General features: G+C 36.0%; 1 protein-coding gene across 2 annotated transcripts; it reads right to left on the reverse strand.

Moving 5' to 3' along the window:
* Positions 1 to 1,576: 1,576 nt before the first annotated feature.
* On the reverse strand, positions 1,577 to 6,265 carry LOC114306119 (transcription regulator/ zinc ion binding protein). 2 transcript variants are annotated; one of them, XM_028251309.2, is made up of 4 exons: positions 6,017 to 6,265; positions 3,048 to 3,698; positions 2,789 to 2,887; positions 1,577 to 2,059 (listed from the first exon to the last, which is right to left on the reverse strand). In XM_028251309.2, the coding sequence occupies exons 1-4, from the start codon at positions 6,164 to 6,166 to the stop codon at positions 1,754 to 1,756; spliced, it is 1,206 nt and encodes a 401-aa protein (XP_028107110.2). In that variant the 5' UTR covers positions 6,167 to 6,265; the 3' UTR covers positions 1,577 to 1,753. The 2 variants fall into 2 exon arrangements, with proteins under 2 accessions (XP_028107110.2, XP_082764900.1); XM_082908774.1 differs by lacking the exon at positions 2,789 to 2,887.
* Between the last annotated feature and the right edge of the window lie 11,234 nt (positions 6,266 to 17,499).

Here is a 17,499-nt window from a genome sequence, read left to right on the forward strand (position 1 = left end):
CATCCACACTTTCCGTTGTCGCGAACAGGTCTTCTGAAAGCCAGAGTGCTCTTCCTTCGAACAAATTTATGTTTTGTTTATTTATACTTAGCACCAAGTATTTCATCAAATTTTCATTTTCGTACAATGTTAGTATAAATTTAAGAAGAATTGGGACAATTACAAAAAAAAAAAAAACTTTGGATTTGAAACTTGTAACAAAATAAACCGTTAATTTTTAATTTTATCAATTGAAATCTCAATCTTTTGATTTACTTTCAATCTAAATCATTCGTCTATTTTTATTAAGTAAAATTAATAGAAAATAGTATTTTAGTTATTAAACTCAATTTAAATATACATAAAATGTTTAAAATACCATTTTTATTGAGTTTAATAATTAAAATACTTTTTTTCGTTAATTTTACTTAACAAAAATAAGTAATAATTATATTGAAAATAAATCGAAAGTTTAGAATTTAAATTGACAAAATTAAAAACTCTGAATTTAATTTGTTAAAATGGTCAAATCCTAAGTTTTTTTTTTTTTTTTTTGTAATTTCTACTTAATTGTTTTATTGTGAATATGAGAAGTGTTTTATATTAGGATTATCTCCTATATCAATTGATTCAGTCAACTAGTTACACGATAAGTATAAAGTCTTTAGTGATAAGAGCATAGATGCTATCATCTAATGAATTGCCTCTCAAATTAAGTACCTCCAACTTGTCTAGTCTTTCAAAACTTGCAAAAATCAATTTATATTTCAAGTCACCACCTTCTCACAACTAAAACAAACTACAAAATTGACATGTAATCCATTTTATTTATTAAAAAAGAAAAGAAAAAGTTTAGTTTGTTTACTAAGAAACTTAGAGACCTACATTTGAAGTCCAAAGGATAATTACATACAAACATAATTTGTGTCGAAAATTTCATATAGAATTGTGTGATTTATTGTGGTCTTTCCATTTCAAGCCAAAACACCTACTATTGTGATTCACAATTGCGATGTAATTAAGAACAACAATGATTCATCCCACTAAAAACATCACCACTAATAGCACTAATGTATTAAAAAAATAAAAAAAAATTACAACTCCAAGACCAAAACATCACATCATTCATGACGGGACCCACTGCCACCTAATTAGTGGGAGCACTAATTAGTGCTCCCAAGCATTTTTCAATTAAGAATATGTCATTTTTATTAATTTTTTTGTGATAAACAAAAATTATAATTTTTATAGTAAATATTTTATAATTCATGTTAATATATATATATATATATATATTTTAAAAGGACACACGATCAGCTCGTTTAACAACTTTCAATTTTAGCTAAAAAGTCAAAAAATCATTAATTATTACATCATTCTCTCTACTTTTATATATATTTTTTGGTAAAAAATAAAAAACTTACTAAAATAACTTGTTTCTACACGAGGCCACCCTTTAGGTATGCATAATAGCCTTCCCCTTGGATTTAATACATCAGAAAAATTCCAAACCCATAAAATCAGTTAGATCATCATACCACAGTTGCCTGAAGATCTGGCAAATAGATAAAGAGCTGTAAAATGCCAAAACAACAAATTACTGAAAAACACAGAGAACTGTGTTTCATTTCCATGAATTACATCCTCCAACCAAAACATGCATGTATATATACTGTTTAAACCAGCAAAAAATTAAGTAAAACTTGTCCCTTGATAATCACATGAAGCTTGTGAAGAAAGAGCAGAAGCTTATAACAAAACAGGTATTTCTATCTCATTGGTAATCTAGAGAACATTCAACTTCATCTTCCATGTTCTTGTCGTTGTCCATCACAATGCGTTTTAAATCATTGCTATCATGCTGCACCCTCCCACTTATTTCCAAGCACAAGCCAGTCAATACGCCCTTGTTCAAATGGTTTCCCTTGACAGGCCTCCTGCCGGTGCCAGGGTCAATGAAGATGGGTTGTAATTTAAGGGTCGGGTTTGGTTTAATCCGGTTTGCTTCTCTCTCATCAGGTGGCCGTAGAATTCTGTTCTCCATTTCTGATTCTGAAACTTCATCTTTGTTTGTAAGCACCTGTGAAAATGGGAAAATACTAGTTCAGTTAATTCAAAATGTAAAATATATTTGGGCAGCACACAGCATATCAATGCTCCATTTGTTTCGGTTGAAAATATTTTTTTATGGAAAACTTTTTCCAAAAAGTGGTAGTGGTGGTGGTGGTGGTGGTGTGGGTGATGGTGGTTGTAGTAGTGTCACAGCATTGGTATGACTTTACTCCGGATTACCTTTCAAAAGTGGAAAAAAATTTCTGCCCAAATAAAGAATGTTTTTTGTTGATCATGGAAATTTTTTGTTGCCCAAATAATTTTTTTTTGTTTTCCTCTGTACCAAATGCTAGAAAATGTGCCGCCCAAACAAATGGAGCGTACAGCCAGGTAAAACAAAAACAAAAAATTCATGTACACTAGTGTAGTTAAAAAATTCTCATCTTCCCAATTTTTTGGTGAAACAAAAAACAAAATAGCAATTATAATTATAACATGTCAGAAAAATAAAGGTCAGGTGGTAAGATGCAACGCAATTTCATTATCCAACATGATGATGGAAAAATTAAAGGTCCAAATGGTAAGGAGAAAACTTGGTAAACGACTTAAGGATGTAGTAACGGTAAAAAGCCACACACGTACCTGAATCAACTTGAGGTTTCATTGCAAAAATAAATAAATAAATAAATTTGTTTATGCAAGAAAGACTAAACTCACTACCACATAAAAGATAGTCAATTTGGTAAAGATATACAACCTTGCGGCCAACCAAGTCGAAAGTCATAATTACTTTACTTCGTCTGGCCTGCTCAGCCTCTTCAATCTCTTCTTTTTTCTTCCTTAGAAGTTCCTTCTCCTGCAAGAGAGCGATAAAAAGAGGGGAAAAATTGTAAAAAAGAACTGTACTGATTGTATAAAAAGAGGGGGAAAAATGTAAAAAAGAAATGTATCTGATCTTATCAAACCTCATATCAACTATGCATCTTTCACAACATAGATTGCCATAAATTAGATACCTCCATTGACAGCCAAGTGTTGCCTTCAATCTCATAGTAGTCACTCTGGTCATCTATGACTGTTGTACGTGCTGCAGAGTTCCGGTCATAGTCGACAAGCCTCTTTGCATAAGCTTCGGCTGCCACCTCAGCATTTGAAAGGGGAACTACACCTTCATCGAGACCAGCATAAGTGCTTCCTTCCCTCAACACGAGGGCCCCACAGAAAAGGCAAGGTCCTTCCCCTTCCTGTTCACAGACTATTTTCCCACAAGACAAACAATTACTTACCAGTTTGTGCCTACGGGCTTGGCACGAACATGGTTTTCCCTGCTGGAATACAATTGAACCTTTTGCAGCCTCTGCGAGTGAAACGGCTTTTCCTGTTTTTTTCTTTCTAGAACTACCTTGGTTTCCTTTATGCGTGTTCGTTGATTCCTTGGTCTCCGCTGGCACACGATTTTCCTGACTATGGGAAACTGTAACCTCTTTTGGTGCTCTTGATGGCTTTTTGGTTCCACTAACCAAACCGTCATTTGAAGGTGGTTTCACATATGCATGCAATTTGGACAATGATGAAGCAACTGTGGAGCTGTTACCTATATTGGAATGACCTCTCCGTTTTAAATATTCGTCAATTACATTTTTGCCTGCTTCCTGGCCAATGATATTCTGTAGATGAAGTAAACAAACAAGAGGTGTAAAACTTCCAATTAATGCTGCTCAACAAAAATAAAAAAATAAAAAAACAAAAATTGCGGGTATAGCATGTGAAGGAAAACGGAAAAATTAAACTTCAAAGTGCAATGAAAACCACGAACTCGATCAATGCAACACTTATTATTGTACTTGTGGTGCATGAAGTATAACCCTTCCATGTTTTAAGCATACATTGTTGGTAGGCAATGTGCAAGGCAGGCCACAGTTGCATCAGTAACAAACAGTTGCGTGGTCTAAATTCAGGGTGTTGCAATTTGCAAAAAGAACCAAGAACAAATAACCAAACAGGATATTGATAAAAGGCAGAGCAGGAGAAAAAATAAGACATGGCTGCATTAAATTGAACTGTTTAACCAAATGCCTAGCATCACATACACCAAAACTGTGAAACATGATTCATCCACAATACTTGAGAGACAGGATTTATCACATAAAGTTTAATACAATATAGTCAATTTTTCTTCATGTTCACATTTATGTTCATCTAAAGCAAGACTTAGGTGATAGATTACAAAGCCCCCAGGGAATGGGGAAAAAAAACTGAAATTGGATTATTTCAATTGCATGCAGAGCCTATGAATTTGTCCCATTTTAGAAGGTCTTATTCTTGAACAAGAAAATAAATAATTTAAAAAAAAAAAAGTCATACCACGGACAGTACATTTCAATTTTCACAATTGTTTATTTCAGCTAGCATTATTTTCCCTTCTATCTTTTAGTATCAAAGCCAATAGCCAATTTGGTCCCGTAGTTCTCATATGAAACTGTGTCTTCAAGTTTCTTGAATTTTTTTTTTATTTTTTATTTTTTGATAAATAATCAAACTTTATTAAAAAAACATCAAGACGATGCAAAGAATACAAAAAAAACACCAACCCACACCAGCCCGCAAAAGCTAACTAATCAAATCCTCCACAAACTGTACAAAAGTAAAAACATCATGACCTACCACACCAGTAACCCAACTATGCATCACCATAAGAAGCCTATTTTCTCAAGTTTCTTGAATTTCCACGTATTAATTTCTGCTACCGAGTCAAGAATCTTTATTATATTAAAATGAAGGCTTAAATCTTTGTTGAGATAACCAAGTTCATAAAGAAGCTGCAGCTTAAAAGTGCATAGGCCCCCCAAAACTGTAGGCCAAGAATAAAACAAGATACAACTTTATAAAAGTGCGTGATATAGATATAATATTTCAAGCTTGTTTATATCTTGTACTCACATAAATCAATCCCAATCAAAGTTTACATAGAGAATAAAACTTGTGATAACGACCGCTAAGGCAACATATCAAGCATCAGCCATCCTCAAGGTGGTTAAAAAAAGTTGCTGGCGAGGTTTAGGGTAGAAAATTCTCATTATACAAATATCAAAGAAGGAAAAGAAAAACACAAAAAAAAAAAAAGAAAAAGAAAAGGCCCATATGCATTACAGCTTGCCTGAAACCACAATTGAAATTCAAATACTCCTACCTGTTTTATCCATACTTTTGTTTAACAAGCTAGACCTGAGGAAAATGAGGCAAGTAACAAATTTCCTATACGTTTATCCATTATATTGCTTACATTCTTATCTTTCATCATATTTTAACCCAACTTATGCACCAAGACAAAAAGAATACCCAAAGGACTACATATGAACATACGCATGTATATATATACTAGAAGTGGTGGCACAAGCGATGCGTGGGCACCTAAACTGTATGCTTGAATTCAAAATCTAAAATTGCAAGTTGAGAGATTTGAAAAGAACCAAAATTTTTTTTTTTGAATTTAAGGCGTAATTAACTACCCACCTAATTGCTAGGGGTACTTTGGAAAAAAAATTTTAAAAAAAAACATGAGACATCAACACCAAGTTGAGCCTTCTCTTTATAATAGTATAGATAGATAGATAGATAGATGGATACACACATCAATATTCAAAATCCTTATGCTTCTCCAAGTTGCTAGGATTCTAATGTGAATAATTGACTAGTATCATTGAAATACCTCTGTTTCCACAACAATTAGGCATCCAGGAACTGTGATACTAATAAATAAATGTTCACAAAACTCAAGCCTGAAATTCAAAATGAGAGAAGAGGAACTGTGAAGGAAAACCTATCAAATGTGATACAAATCAAAACCCATAAAGATGAAGCTTCAAAAGTTTAATAAAGTCAATCAAACAAATCATTAAAAATCAGAGAAAAATATACATATATATATTTATAGAGGTATATGAATACATACATATATATATATATGTAGAGAGAGAGATATTACGTCGAGGTATTCTTTGGCGTCAAGAGGGGATGCAAGGTCGCAGTAAGAGACAAGGCCTGAGATGATATCGGCATCCAACTCTAAACCAGTCTCTATCCTCTTACACAGATCCACCAGCGCCTTCTCCAGCCACTGTGCCGGTGACTCCATTCTCTCTGTCTCTCTCTCTCTCTCCGAATCAGTTAACCTAGAAGGAGTGTGAAATACCAGATGGGTCGGGTTTGATATTAGTTTATTATGGCCAAAGGAAATGGGGCCATTTCCATAAATAAGCTAAAATAGTACAGGAATTCTCAAACTAAGCCTAATTTTGAAAGAATTCTCAGAATAAGTTAACTCGCGGTTCACAATCGTGAGTTTAACAAATTTTTTCCTTTTTCGCGTGAAAGTTGCTAAATCTTAAATTCGTGGTTACGAAAAGCGATTTTGATTAAGAAATCGCGGTTACAAAACGCGATTTTATCCAAAAAAAAAAATTTTCTTTTAAACTCGTGGTTCTAAACCACGATTTTATAAAAAAAAAAAATTCTTAAACTCGCTATTTCGATCCACGTTTTTTGACCAAAATCTTTTCTTCTGAACTCGTGGTTGTGAATCACGAGTTCACGACCAGTTTATATCACAAACCACGCACTCACTCACTCACAGCCACACCAAACACTCTCTCTCCCTCTCTCTGACACATCACTCACACACACACACATCACACTTACATCAAAATAAAAATAAATAAATTTTAAGAATTAAATAAATATAAATAAATAAGTATATTATTGGAAAAATATATTATTTTTTTCCAAATAAATTTTTTTTAATTGTTTTTTTAATTAATTTTTTTTCCAATTAAATTTTTTTCTAATTTAATTTAATTGGAAAAAAATTTAATTGAAAAAATATATTATTGGAAAAAAATTTAATTGGAAAATATATTATTGGAAAAAAAATTAATTGGAAAAAATTTAATTGGAAAAATATATTATGGGGAAAATATATTATTGGAAAAAAATTTAATTGGGAAAATATATTATTGGAAAAAAATTTAATTGGAAAAATATATTATTTTTTTCCAAATAAATTTTTTTCAATTGTTTTTTTAATTAATTTTTTTTCAATTATAATATGTGTGATCCCATTGTCATAAATAATAAATATAAATATAAATATTTTAAACTTGAACAAATATATTTTTTAGTTTATGTGTTTTAAATTTTTAAAAAATATTTTGTTCAAACCAAACGCATTTGTAACTTATATTTTTCTAAAAGTAAACAAAAATCAATTTATAAAATTTTTGTAAATATAAATCGAAAACGTAAACGTTATCAAACGCTACTTTAGTGTTTAAGATAAAATTTATTTTTTTGTATCTTAGGGTTTAGGGTTTAATTCTTAAAATTTATTTATTTTTAAACATTATTTATTTATTTATATTTATTTAATTCTTAAAACTGGTCGTGAGTGTGTGTGGTTTGTGATATAAAACTGTGAGTGTGGCTGTGAGTGTGTGTGGTTTGTGATATAAAACTGGTCGTGAACTCGTGGTTCACAACCAAGAGTTCAGAAGAAAAGATTTTGGTCAAAAAGCGTGGATCGAAATAGCGAGTTTAAGAAATTTTTTTTTTTATATAAAATCGTGGTTTAGAACCACGAGTTTAAAAGAAAAATTTTTTTTGGATAAAATCGCGTTTTGTAATCGCGATTTCTTAATCAAAATCGCTTTTCCTAACCACGAATTTAAGATTTACCAACTTTCACGCGAAATGGGAAAAAAATTGTTGAACTCGCGATTGTGAACCGCGAGTTAGCTTATTCTGGGAATTCTTTCAAAACTAGACTTAGTTTGGAAATTCCTTTACTATTTTAGCTTATTTATGGAAATGGCCCAGGGAAATGTGTTCAATTCAATCCGTCAGACCATCTCCAACCACATCTCTTTTTAAGAGGATGAAAATAATAATTTTTATTCAAATAGTAAAGATAGAGAAAGTTATCATTCATCCAAATTCTAACCATAAACTTTTATTTTCTTCCTTCAAACTCCAATTAAAAAATAATTTTTATTTATTAATAAATATGTAATTTTAAAATTTTTGTAAAACATATTTAATATTATACTCATTTTAAAGGTATGATTTTATACTTTTTATTGATGTCATTTTTATAAAAATTAAATTTACACATTAAAAGTTATTTCGAATATAATTAAGAAATACAGAGTAAATAGTATTTTAGAGTCTCCTCCATTTTTTCATCCTCCCTCTATATTTGGACGATCAATTCAACCTCCTCCCAATGGAAGAGGATATAGAGGATAGGTTGGAGTTGTTTTTGGGAGAGGATCATCCATATCATATTTGATGATACGGAGGATGGGTTGGAGATGCTCTTAAGGCCCCCTTTTGTTTTCATCAGGGGTAGAATGGGGGGATAAGTGATTAATAGCGAGGGGATTGTTAGTGAACGAATTGATAGTGAGGATACTAAGTAAAATTGTGTTTGTTTTGATGATAGTTGTTAGTGTAGGAATTGTTAAATTATTTTTATATAAAATAATTAAACAAATAAAAAAATATAAAAAATTAAATATTAATATTTAAAAAAATAAAAAAATTTATAATCCCTTCACTATTTTTCTAATACCATCTCCACCTCATCCATCTCAATTCCCCTTCCAACCTCCATCTATATTATCTCCTCCATCCTAATCCCCTCCCCAATTCTACAAACAAACACAATATTTTGGGGTGTCTTAAATAAGTGTACTTTTTGTCTTTTTGGACTAAAAAGTTAAGAAAAAACATATGGATGCTTGGGTTAACTTTTTGACTTTTTATTGAAAAATGTGTATTAAAAAATTGTATAAAAAAATGTGTAGAAGAAGATTAGAAATATGGGTCAGCAGCCGTACAATCTGTGCAATTGAATTGATGGTAAGAAATTATTGGCCAATGTTTGGGCATTGCACTGAACGGTTTTGTTCAACTCATGGGGGCCATTACAGGTCTCATTTTGATAATCTGAACCGTTCAATGTGTAGAACTCGTTGAGTACTATATTCTCACAAAAACTCACGTTGATCAGATATCGATAGTTATCTGATCAGATTTATTTTTTTTCAATCGTTAATTATAACACCATCTATTTTTTATACAAAACTGATTTGATCATATAGTTATCGATATCTGATCAATGTGATTTTTTACAGATATATAGTACTCGACGAGTTCTACATATTGACGGTTCAGATTATCAAAACAGGACCCGTGCTGGGCCCCCACGGGTCGATCAACAGTGCATTCAATTGCACCCAATCTGATCAGATTTGTTCGGCCACACACAGCACAGAGCAGTGATTGCTTACATCACTGAGTTGTACTTGGCTTGGAAAATTAATTTTTTAATATTTTTTTTGTGAATAGTGATAACTTTTTAACTTTTTGAGAAGTTGCCAAACTTGACCTAAATAACCTCACCTCCATCCTAATCCTCTCCCATCTATATAACCCCAAAACAAACGGGGCCTAAAATTGTACTCATTTGCACTAATTTGTATTAGAGTATCCACCCTAACCTCTTCAAATTTTTAGTCAAATTAAAATTATTTTACTATTTTAACTAGTTACCTTAACACCTATTGCATCAAACGCTTTATTTTAACTTATTCTTATTAAAATATTATTTTCTTATTGTGTTTATTAGTTTTTCTTTTTTTTTTATTAAATTGATAAGTTACTACCCAAAAAATTCTTAAAAAATGCAAAAAAATAAAAAAATAAAATTGCTGTTGATCGACCGAACTTCCGGCTGAACATCCGATAACACTAATTTAGCAATGAACAATACCTCACTTCTTGTAGCGAGATACTATAGCAAATATAAATTTTGACGAGCTGCAAACGAGTTTGATGGAACTGATTTTTTGAAGTTTATTACCTAAAAAATGATTTTGAAGAGCTTGGTGAGGATGCTTTTAGGGGGTGATGACGGATCAAGTTGAGTCAGCTGATATCCTATTTATTATCTATCTAAAATTAGGTGGATTTAAAAAAATCAATCTATATCTATTCACTGATTTGGTGAATGTAGATTAAACGGGTTGCATGGGTTAGGAAAAAAATGTGATCGATTTAACAATTTGAACTTAATAAATTTTGATTATTTTTTTGAATTATAGTTCGTAACATTTACAATCTTCAATAAGTAATAATCTGAAAAAAATATGTATTATTTATTTATAATAGGCCATGACACTACATATATATTTCTGAGGTATTAGTTTTTAGGGTAAATTATAGCTTAACCCCTTGTGGTTTATCCAAAAAACATGGAGCCCCTCTATAGTTTCATTTGGAACACTTAAACCCCTATACTTCATACCAAAGTACAATTTTGGACGGATGTAACAGAAATTGTAAAAAGTCTAAATTACCCTTATTTATTTCTTTAATTTTCTTCTTAATGCCATTATAAACCACCAATCAACAAATTGTACAATTCGTTTGGTCTTGATAGTGGTGAAACCAAACATTGAGAAGTTAACATGTGTACCTGAGGAGAAGGATAAATGGTAAACCCAAGCTTTGACTTCTCTTTCTTTCTCTCTCTCTCTATATGTGTATGGATGATTTTCTGACCACACTGCCAAACAGGTACCCAGCTGGAGAGCACCGGCAGAATAGATTAAGCCCGAATGACCTACAAGAGAAAGAGAAGACTCCGGTGGTGGTTCGCCACTCGGAGGTACTTCGACGATCAAGTCAGTACTCAATGTCTCTCAAAGATAATCAATAGTGCTAAACTTTCTAGCTTGAGCATAAAAAGCATACCTTAGACCCATGGGGGTGCCTCTCTTCTATAGTTACCTCAATCCTAATCTCAATAGAAACCTGACTTCTATGGATTCCTGTTCAATACATACTTTGGACTCCTCAAGAGATAAAGATAAACTCCCTAAGAGCTTTATCCTTATCTTGGCTAAGTCTTCTCTTTATTCTAGGACTCTTGTCCCTTGTCCCTTATCTGCTTATCTCGGATTCTGATATCTTCGGAGATAACCTCAGCCTAACCGAGATGATCTCGGCATAACGACCAGGACACGTGGCACCTCGGATGACACGTCGGCGTCACCTTGTCACGTGTTGGTACTTAGAAAATATATCCCCATAACTGCCCCCTAGGTTCTATTACATCGGCATTCTAAGGTAATGGAACCTATATCAGTACCCCATGCTAATTCATCGGTTTAATCCGAGATCATCATCGTAGGTCGACATGTCTTCTTAAAGATCCAATGAACTCCTTTTATGCGTATGAGCTGTCAAACATTACTTTTCAACCGTTTCATTCACGCGTTTTATCCTTATTGGATCGTGCTTGTGACGCGCCAATAAACCGTCTTGTCTGCGTGTGCAGTCTGACGCATTCGTTGCTCTAGGTGCATTAATTTGATTTCGCCGCCTTTTGAAGTTTTAACAAAAACTTTTCCCTCTTCTTTCATTCCTTCACTTTTCATTCGATTCCTTTGCTTTTTCTCTCTCTAGCACTTGAATACGCCATTGTTCCAGACCTCAAGCTCTGCAACTGCCTTCATTCCTCCTTCTGGTGAAGCTTCTGCCGTTCTGTTACTTCTGTAACCATTGTCTGACTTCGGCGATCCTTACACCGGCTTCTTTTCTTCGGTGAGTTTACTGTTCCTTTTGTTTTCAATTCTTTGATGCTTTCTATTACTTGCTGCGATTACTACATTTGTTCAAACTTTTAATTTGTGAATCATACATCAGAATGTGTTTTTTTTTACGATTTTGCCCTTGCCCATATCTTGAACACACGCACCGTTTCACCACTTCCCTGTACTTTTGCCACTGTTCTTGGCCCTATACTTCTTGTATTCTTTATGCTCTTGATAGACCATCTCTGTTCTTGATTTTGAAACTCGTTCTTGTTTCTATTTTTTGTGTCTTTTCCAGATTCGTGCCTTCAACTTTGTTTCCATAGACTTAGGTTTGGGATTTGTCTGTAGAACCCACAATTTAGGAAAAACTGAAACGAACTCCCTCTAGATCCATACAAACCCTTACCAAAGTGTACTTTTAGGTTTTTGGCCGAGGTCCTTTAAACATTCCAAAAATACTTCTTCCTGAAATCCGATATCTCCATTTAAGCTGACATCATGGGTATGTGGAAACATAGGGTAAACACCCTATCCAAACTAGAATTCTTTAGACAAGAGTTTGAAATCCCAGCCGACGTCCATCTGAGGTTGGCTGGGGATGATGACTCCATCATGCCTACTGACGACTCCATGCCTTTCCCTGTGGTAGCCTTCATTGAGTGTGGACTTCGGCTCCCACTCAACATCATTTTTCGTGAAATATTTCATTATTACAAGTTGAACCCAATGCAACTTTCCATCAATTCCTATCGAACCATCAATGGTATCATAGCCTTAGCCAAACAAGAAAATGCTAGGATCACATTAGCCGATATCCAGTATTGCTACACTATGTGTGGCCTCAAAAAAGACACCGGCTACGTTTACTACCTCAAGCCGAGTTCCACTGAATACAAAATCGTTGCCGACCTCCCTGACTCCAACAAGGGAGCTGGGGATGATTATTTCATTACTTCGGGGAACTGGGAGTTCGCCCTAGATGAAGACCTCCATCTCTTCCCTCTCCTTCGATCAGTCTTTGTAGAGGGCAATGGTAAGAGCCCTGCATTCATACCTACTTTGTTTTTTAAAGTCTTTCATACTTTATCTATTTCTTAATGTTTGTTTTTCTTGCAGCTGTTCCTAAGCCACCAAAAAACTTTCGCCAATCCTTCATTCCCAGCAAGGATTTGAAGAAACTCTTGGACCTGCCAGTCCATAAACAAACAGCGCCTCTACTTCTCAATTTTATTCCAACATACAAGTCAGCTCTGCCCGACGTCCCTAGGAGGAAGAAGAAAAGCCTTTTCCACCATCAGCCACAACTCCACAAACCGTGTCCACATCTCGGACAGACCAAGGGTCAACCTCTGATCCAGCTGAGCAACCGTCAACCTCGGCTCCATACTTGATTCCAATATCCCAACGCCGCCGTCGACGCCTGTAGACGTCCCCGAACTCCCCGGGAGGAACGAGCTCCCGTTCTGTTCATTTTGGGGTCACTACAGCTCAGGACTCTAAAATTGTCACGGTTCTAAGTCTGAACCAAAGAGTCCAAATCCGGCAAATCGTTTTGAGAAAACTGATTTTTGAAAGAAGTGCCAAACATGGACTGCTTTGCCAGATACAGAGTCGCCACCTAAATATTTTGTTTTGGGAAATTTAGGAAACCCTGACTCGTTGCCTAAGGCCACGTGTCCGTCATCACCAAAGCTGCCTCGGCTCGGGAACTTGGGTACGATTGGGGAAGGTCACTTCGTGAGCACCCCCGCTCGCTCAGTCAGAGACCGGCCTCTACTAACCATGATATCTATTTTTGAAAACATTGTATGTTCTTATTCCGGTTATTAGCCTAGGTTACTATGTGATGCGCACAGCATACAAGTATAGACTGGATCACCCGAATTGGAACAAAACATTTCATGTTTGTTTATTTGAAAAATGGTTTGCTACTCGCAAGTAGGCTTAAAATGCAGATTTTGCCACCCGCAGGTGGGCTTAGAAAAGATGGTTTTGCCACTATCTAGTGGGCTTAAAACATTTGATGATTTATTCCAATCCAGATAACTCAACCTTCACCCACAGGCATTCAGGCAGTTATATCACATAAGCAATTAGCCTCATGGTAAGCATGCTATCATGGCATTCACTCACACGCATGCGAGGATGCTAAAGCATAAAGCTCACCGAGTACTCCAAGCCAAAACAAAAACTCATTAGAAATCATGTATGAATCCTAAGTATACAGAGATGCCTAATGCAACACAGGCAAAAATGCAAACTATAGCAGGCTCGGCTATTCTAAACATGGCATATGGAATGCTACAACTAACATGTGTTCAACTTGGAATTGAAATACAAATGCAGTTAGTATGATGCGCCGAGCCCGGTGCATGCAAAACAGATGAATGAATGCAAACACGCTATCATACTGTATGCTAATTGAAATATGCCCTAATATAACCATCATAAGCGGATAAATAAAAGGGAGAAAGACGTGGGGTTGGAAGACATACAACACACACACGCACACTTATTACAGTTGTGCCCTCGCGCAGAGGGTCCGAATAAATAATACAGTCCCAAATAAAAGAATATTACAGTCTGAATATTACATCCAAATAATATACAAATTCCTAATTAATTAACAAATCAACTAAGAAAATAAATAAAACTGGCATGCAAGCCAGGGACTGCCTTGCTTCTGATGGATGATGCATGTCCGGGTTGTATTGCGCGGAAATCCACCGGGATGCCCCAATTAGCCTCTGTTTAGCAGTTATTCTTGAAACGCGTGCCAAGTCCCGAAAAGTTACTGATTCTTCATTTTGCTGCAACAGAGAGCAGGAAAGGGGCATGGCAATGTATTTTCACAAATATATGCATGCCTCGATCCTCGTGCCACCAATCACGCATATCGATGCATGATGGCAGAGGAGTCGAAATGTGCAACTTAATATAGAATGAATGCACGTGTAAACACAACAAGAACCTAACTCCATCATGGGTGATCCGGAGTGTCGGTGACTGGGGAATTGAGATACATTCTGTCACTCGGAGTACGAAATGCACCTCGTTTCCCGTGCCCGGGCTAACTCTTATTCCGGACACGATGCAATATGCATGACATGCATGAAATGCAACTAAGATACAATCCTAACATACACAATGCTATGAAAATGAGATGCCTCGAAATGCGTGCACACGGGCACGCAAACCGAGAAAATGACAGAATGCGATCTAAGATACAACCTAGTATGCACTATGCTGTAAAAAAGAGATGCCTCAAATGCGTGCACACGGGCACGCAAATCGAGGCAATGGCATATGCAATGCAATAATGGGCTTACACCAACATGAGAGAGCCTCAGCCACACTCACATAAGAGGCTGGTGGATGAAAATAAAGTGCCTCGAAATGCGTGCACACGGGCACGCATACCGAGGCAATGGCATACGCAATGCAAATGGCATGAAATGGCATATAGAATGCAACATGGACTTATACTAACATGAGAGAGCCTCAGCCACACTCACATAAGAAGTCGGTGAATAAAATGGAGTGCCTCGAAATGCGTGCACACGGGCACGCAAACCGAGGCAATGGTATATGCAATGCAATGGCATGGAAATGGCATATGCAAACATGTTAATGGATTTTCAGCAATGAAATGTGGGGGAAAACAGCCCCGAAATGAAGCGAAAACACACCCGATGCATGGAATCTCTCCCGAAATGCAAATTAGGCGCATAGAATGAACTACAGCTATACAAAGCATGCATAATTGGTACATGAGATGAAAAGACAGAAGCAAGGCAGCCTCAAAATAAGCATTTTTACAGTTTATGGCATGGCCAAACAGCAAACAAAGATAGGGCAACAATGGCATGCAAAAATGGCCCTAAATATGAGGTTATGAAACAACTCACAGCTGCTGACCTCAAACAGGTTAGGGCCCTTCAACAACATTGAATAGGGGCCCAAAATAAGCACATTTATAGAACTGTAAAAACCCTAAAAACAAACATAGATATGGCTAAGCTCTTGTGCAAGAAGATGGGCCAAAAGGTGGCCAAAGAGGCAAGTGGTATATGCACAGCCCAAACTGAAAAATTCCCTTCTACAACATTGAAGAGGGACCAAAAATAAGCATATTTTCAGAACTATAAAAAAACCAAAACAGTATACAAACATGCTAGAAATGCAATGCAAAATGAGGCTCAAAAGAGGCTATAACATGAGGTATACAAAATATTCATCAAACAGCCAAATACCCTTAATGAAATATGAAGAATGGGCCAAAATAAGACTATTTTTAGTACTGTAAAAAGGCCAAAAACCGAAGCATGATAGGCGGCCAAAACATGCAAAAATGGGGACCAAAGAGGGAATATAAAGGCAAGTGTAGCATGGAGGTCCCAAATAGTGTTGAGCCCTTCTTCAATGTTGAATAGGGGCTCAAAATAAGCCTGTTTTTAGTTCTGTAAAACGCCCAAAAATGAAAGCATAATGGGCTGCCAAAGCATGCAAGAAAAGGGGACCAAGGAGGGATATAACATGAAGTAGCATATGGAGGTCCCAAACCATGAAAGGCCCTTAATAAAACATGAATAATGGACCAAAATAAGACTATTTTTAGTACTGTAAAAAGGCCAAAAACCGAAGCACAATAGGCTGCCAAAGCATGCAAGAAAATAGCATTTAAGGAAGACATTGAAGCAAGTGCAAGATGGGGGGCTCAAACAGGGTTGAGCCCTTAAGAAAAAGTGAAAAAGGGCTCAAAAAAATGACCTTTTCAGTTTTGGTCGGAGCTCAAATATACAAGAAAGAGAGGCTAAGAAATGTTGCAAAAATGAGCTAGAAAAGAAGGAAAGTGAACTTACCCTTGAAGACTTGACTTTGGTTGCCTTTTGGCTTGAGTTTGTGGCTCCTTAGGCCTTGGAGAACACCTTCAATCTTCTGGAATGGAGGATGGAAGGGTGGGGGGTGGTGGTGTAGAAGGAATGGTGGTGTAGGACTTGGAAGTTTTTCAAGGAAATGAGAGAGATGAAGAGGGATTCTTGTATTCAAGTTTGAAGAGCAAATTTTCTAACCCTCAAAATAAGCCTTGCAGCTGGTTATAAGGATCAAAAGGAGAGGGAGTATGGAAGGAAAGGGTGGGGGAAAAAGGACCAAGGCTTTCCCCCAAGAAATATCCTCCGGATTGAGATATTTTCTGGGGGAAACAGCTATACAGCTGTAAAGTGTGTAACTCAAGGAACATGGCCAGCTGGTTTTTGGGCTTGCATGTGGCCGGCCGGCCACCTCCCCTAGGCTGCCGGCCAAGGGTCAAAAAGGCCAAGTGGCTTTAGTGGCCGGCTACCACATATTGGTGGCCTCCCAGGTCTCCTCTTCACAACCCTGTGGTTCGAATTTGGAAACTCTAAAACAGGAGAGAGAACAAGCAGGGTTCAAAAGGTTCAAATGGAATTAATGGCCGGCCACCAACTTTTAGGATCCTCTCAAGTGTGTACAACACAAATATGTGGTTCAAAGTTCAAGAAAGTGGCCCAAGGGTGTTCAACATTGGCTCGGAAGGAGGGGTTCAAAAGGGTCAAATGGAATTTCTAGCCGGCCATAAACTTTTAGGGTCCTCCCATGTGTGTACAACACAAATATGTGGTTTGGGGTTGAAGAAAGTGGCCCCAAGGTGTTCAACATTGGCTCGGAAGGAGGAAAAACGGGTGTCGGAGGGCGAAAATGGAATATAACTGGCTGCCAAGATAATTGCTGGCCTCCCACCCTCCAGTGACTTTCCTGGTGATGAAACAGAGGTACCTGCCAAAAATGAACG

Source organism: Camellia sinensis, chromosome 15, assembly GCF_055761805.1.
Source record: "Camellia sinensis isolate YWXY chromosome 15, ASM5576180v1, whole genome shotgun sequence".
Classification (NCBI taxonomy): Eukaryota; Viridiplantae; Streptophyta; class Magnoliopsida; order Ericales; family Theaceae; genus Camellia; species Camellia sinensis.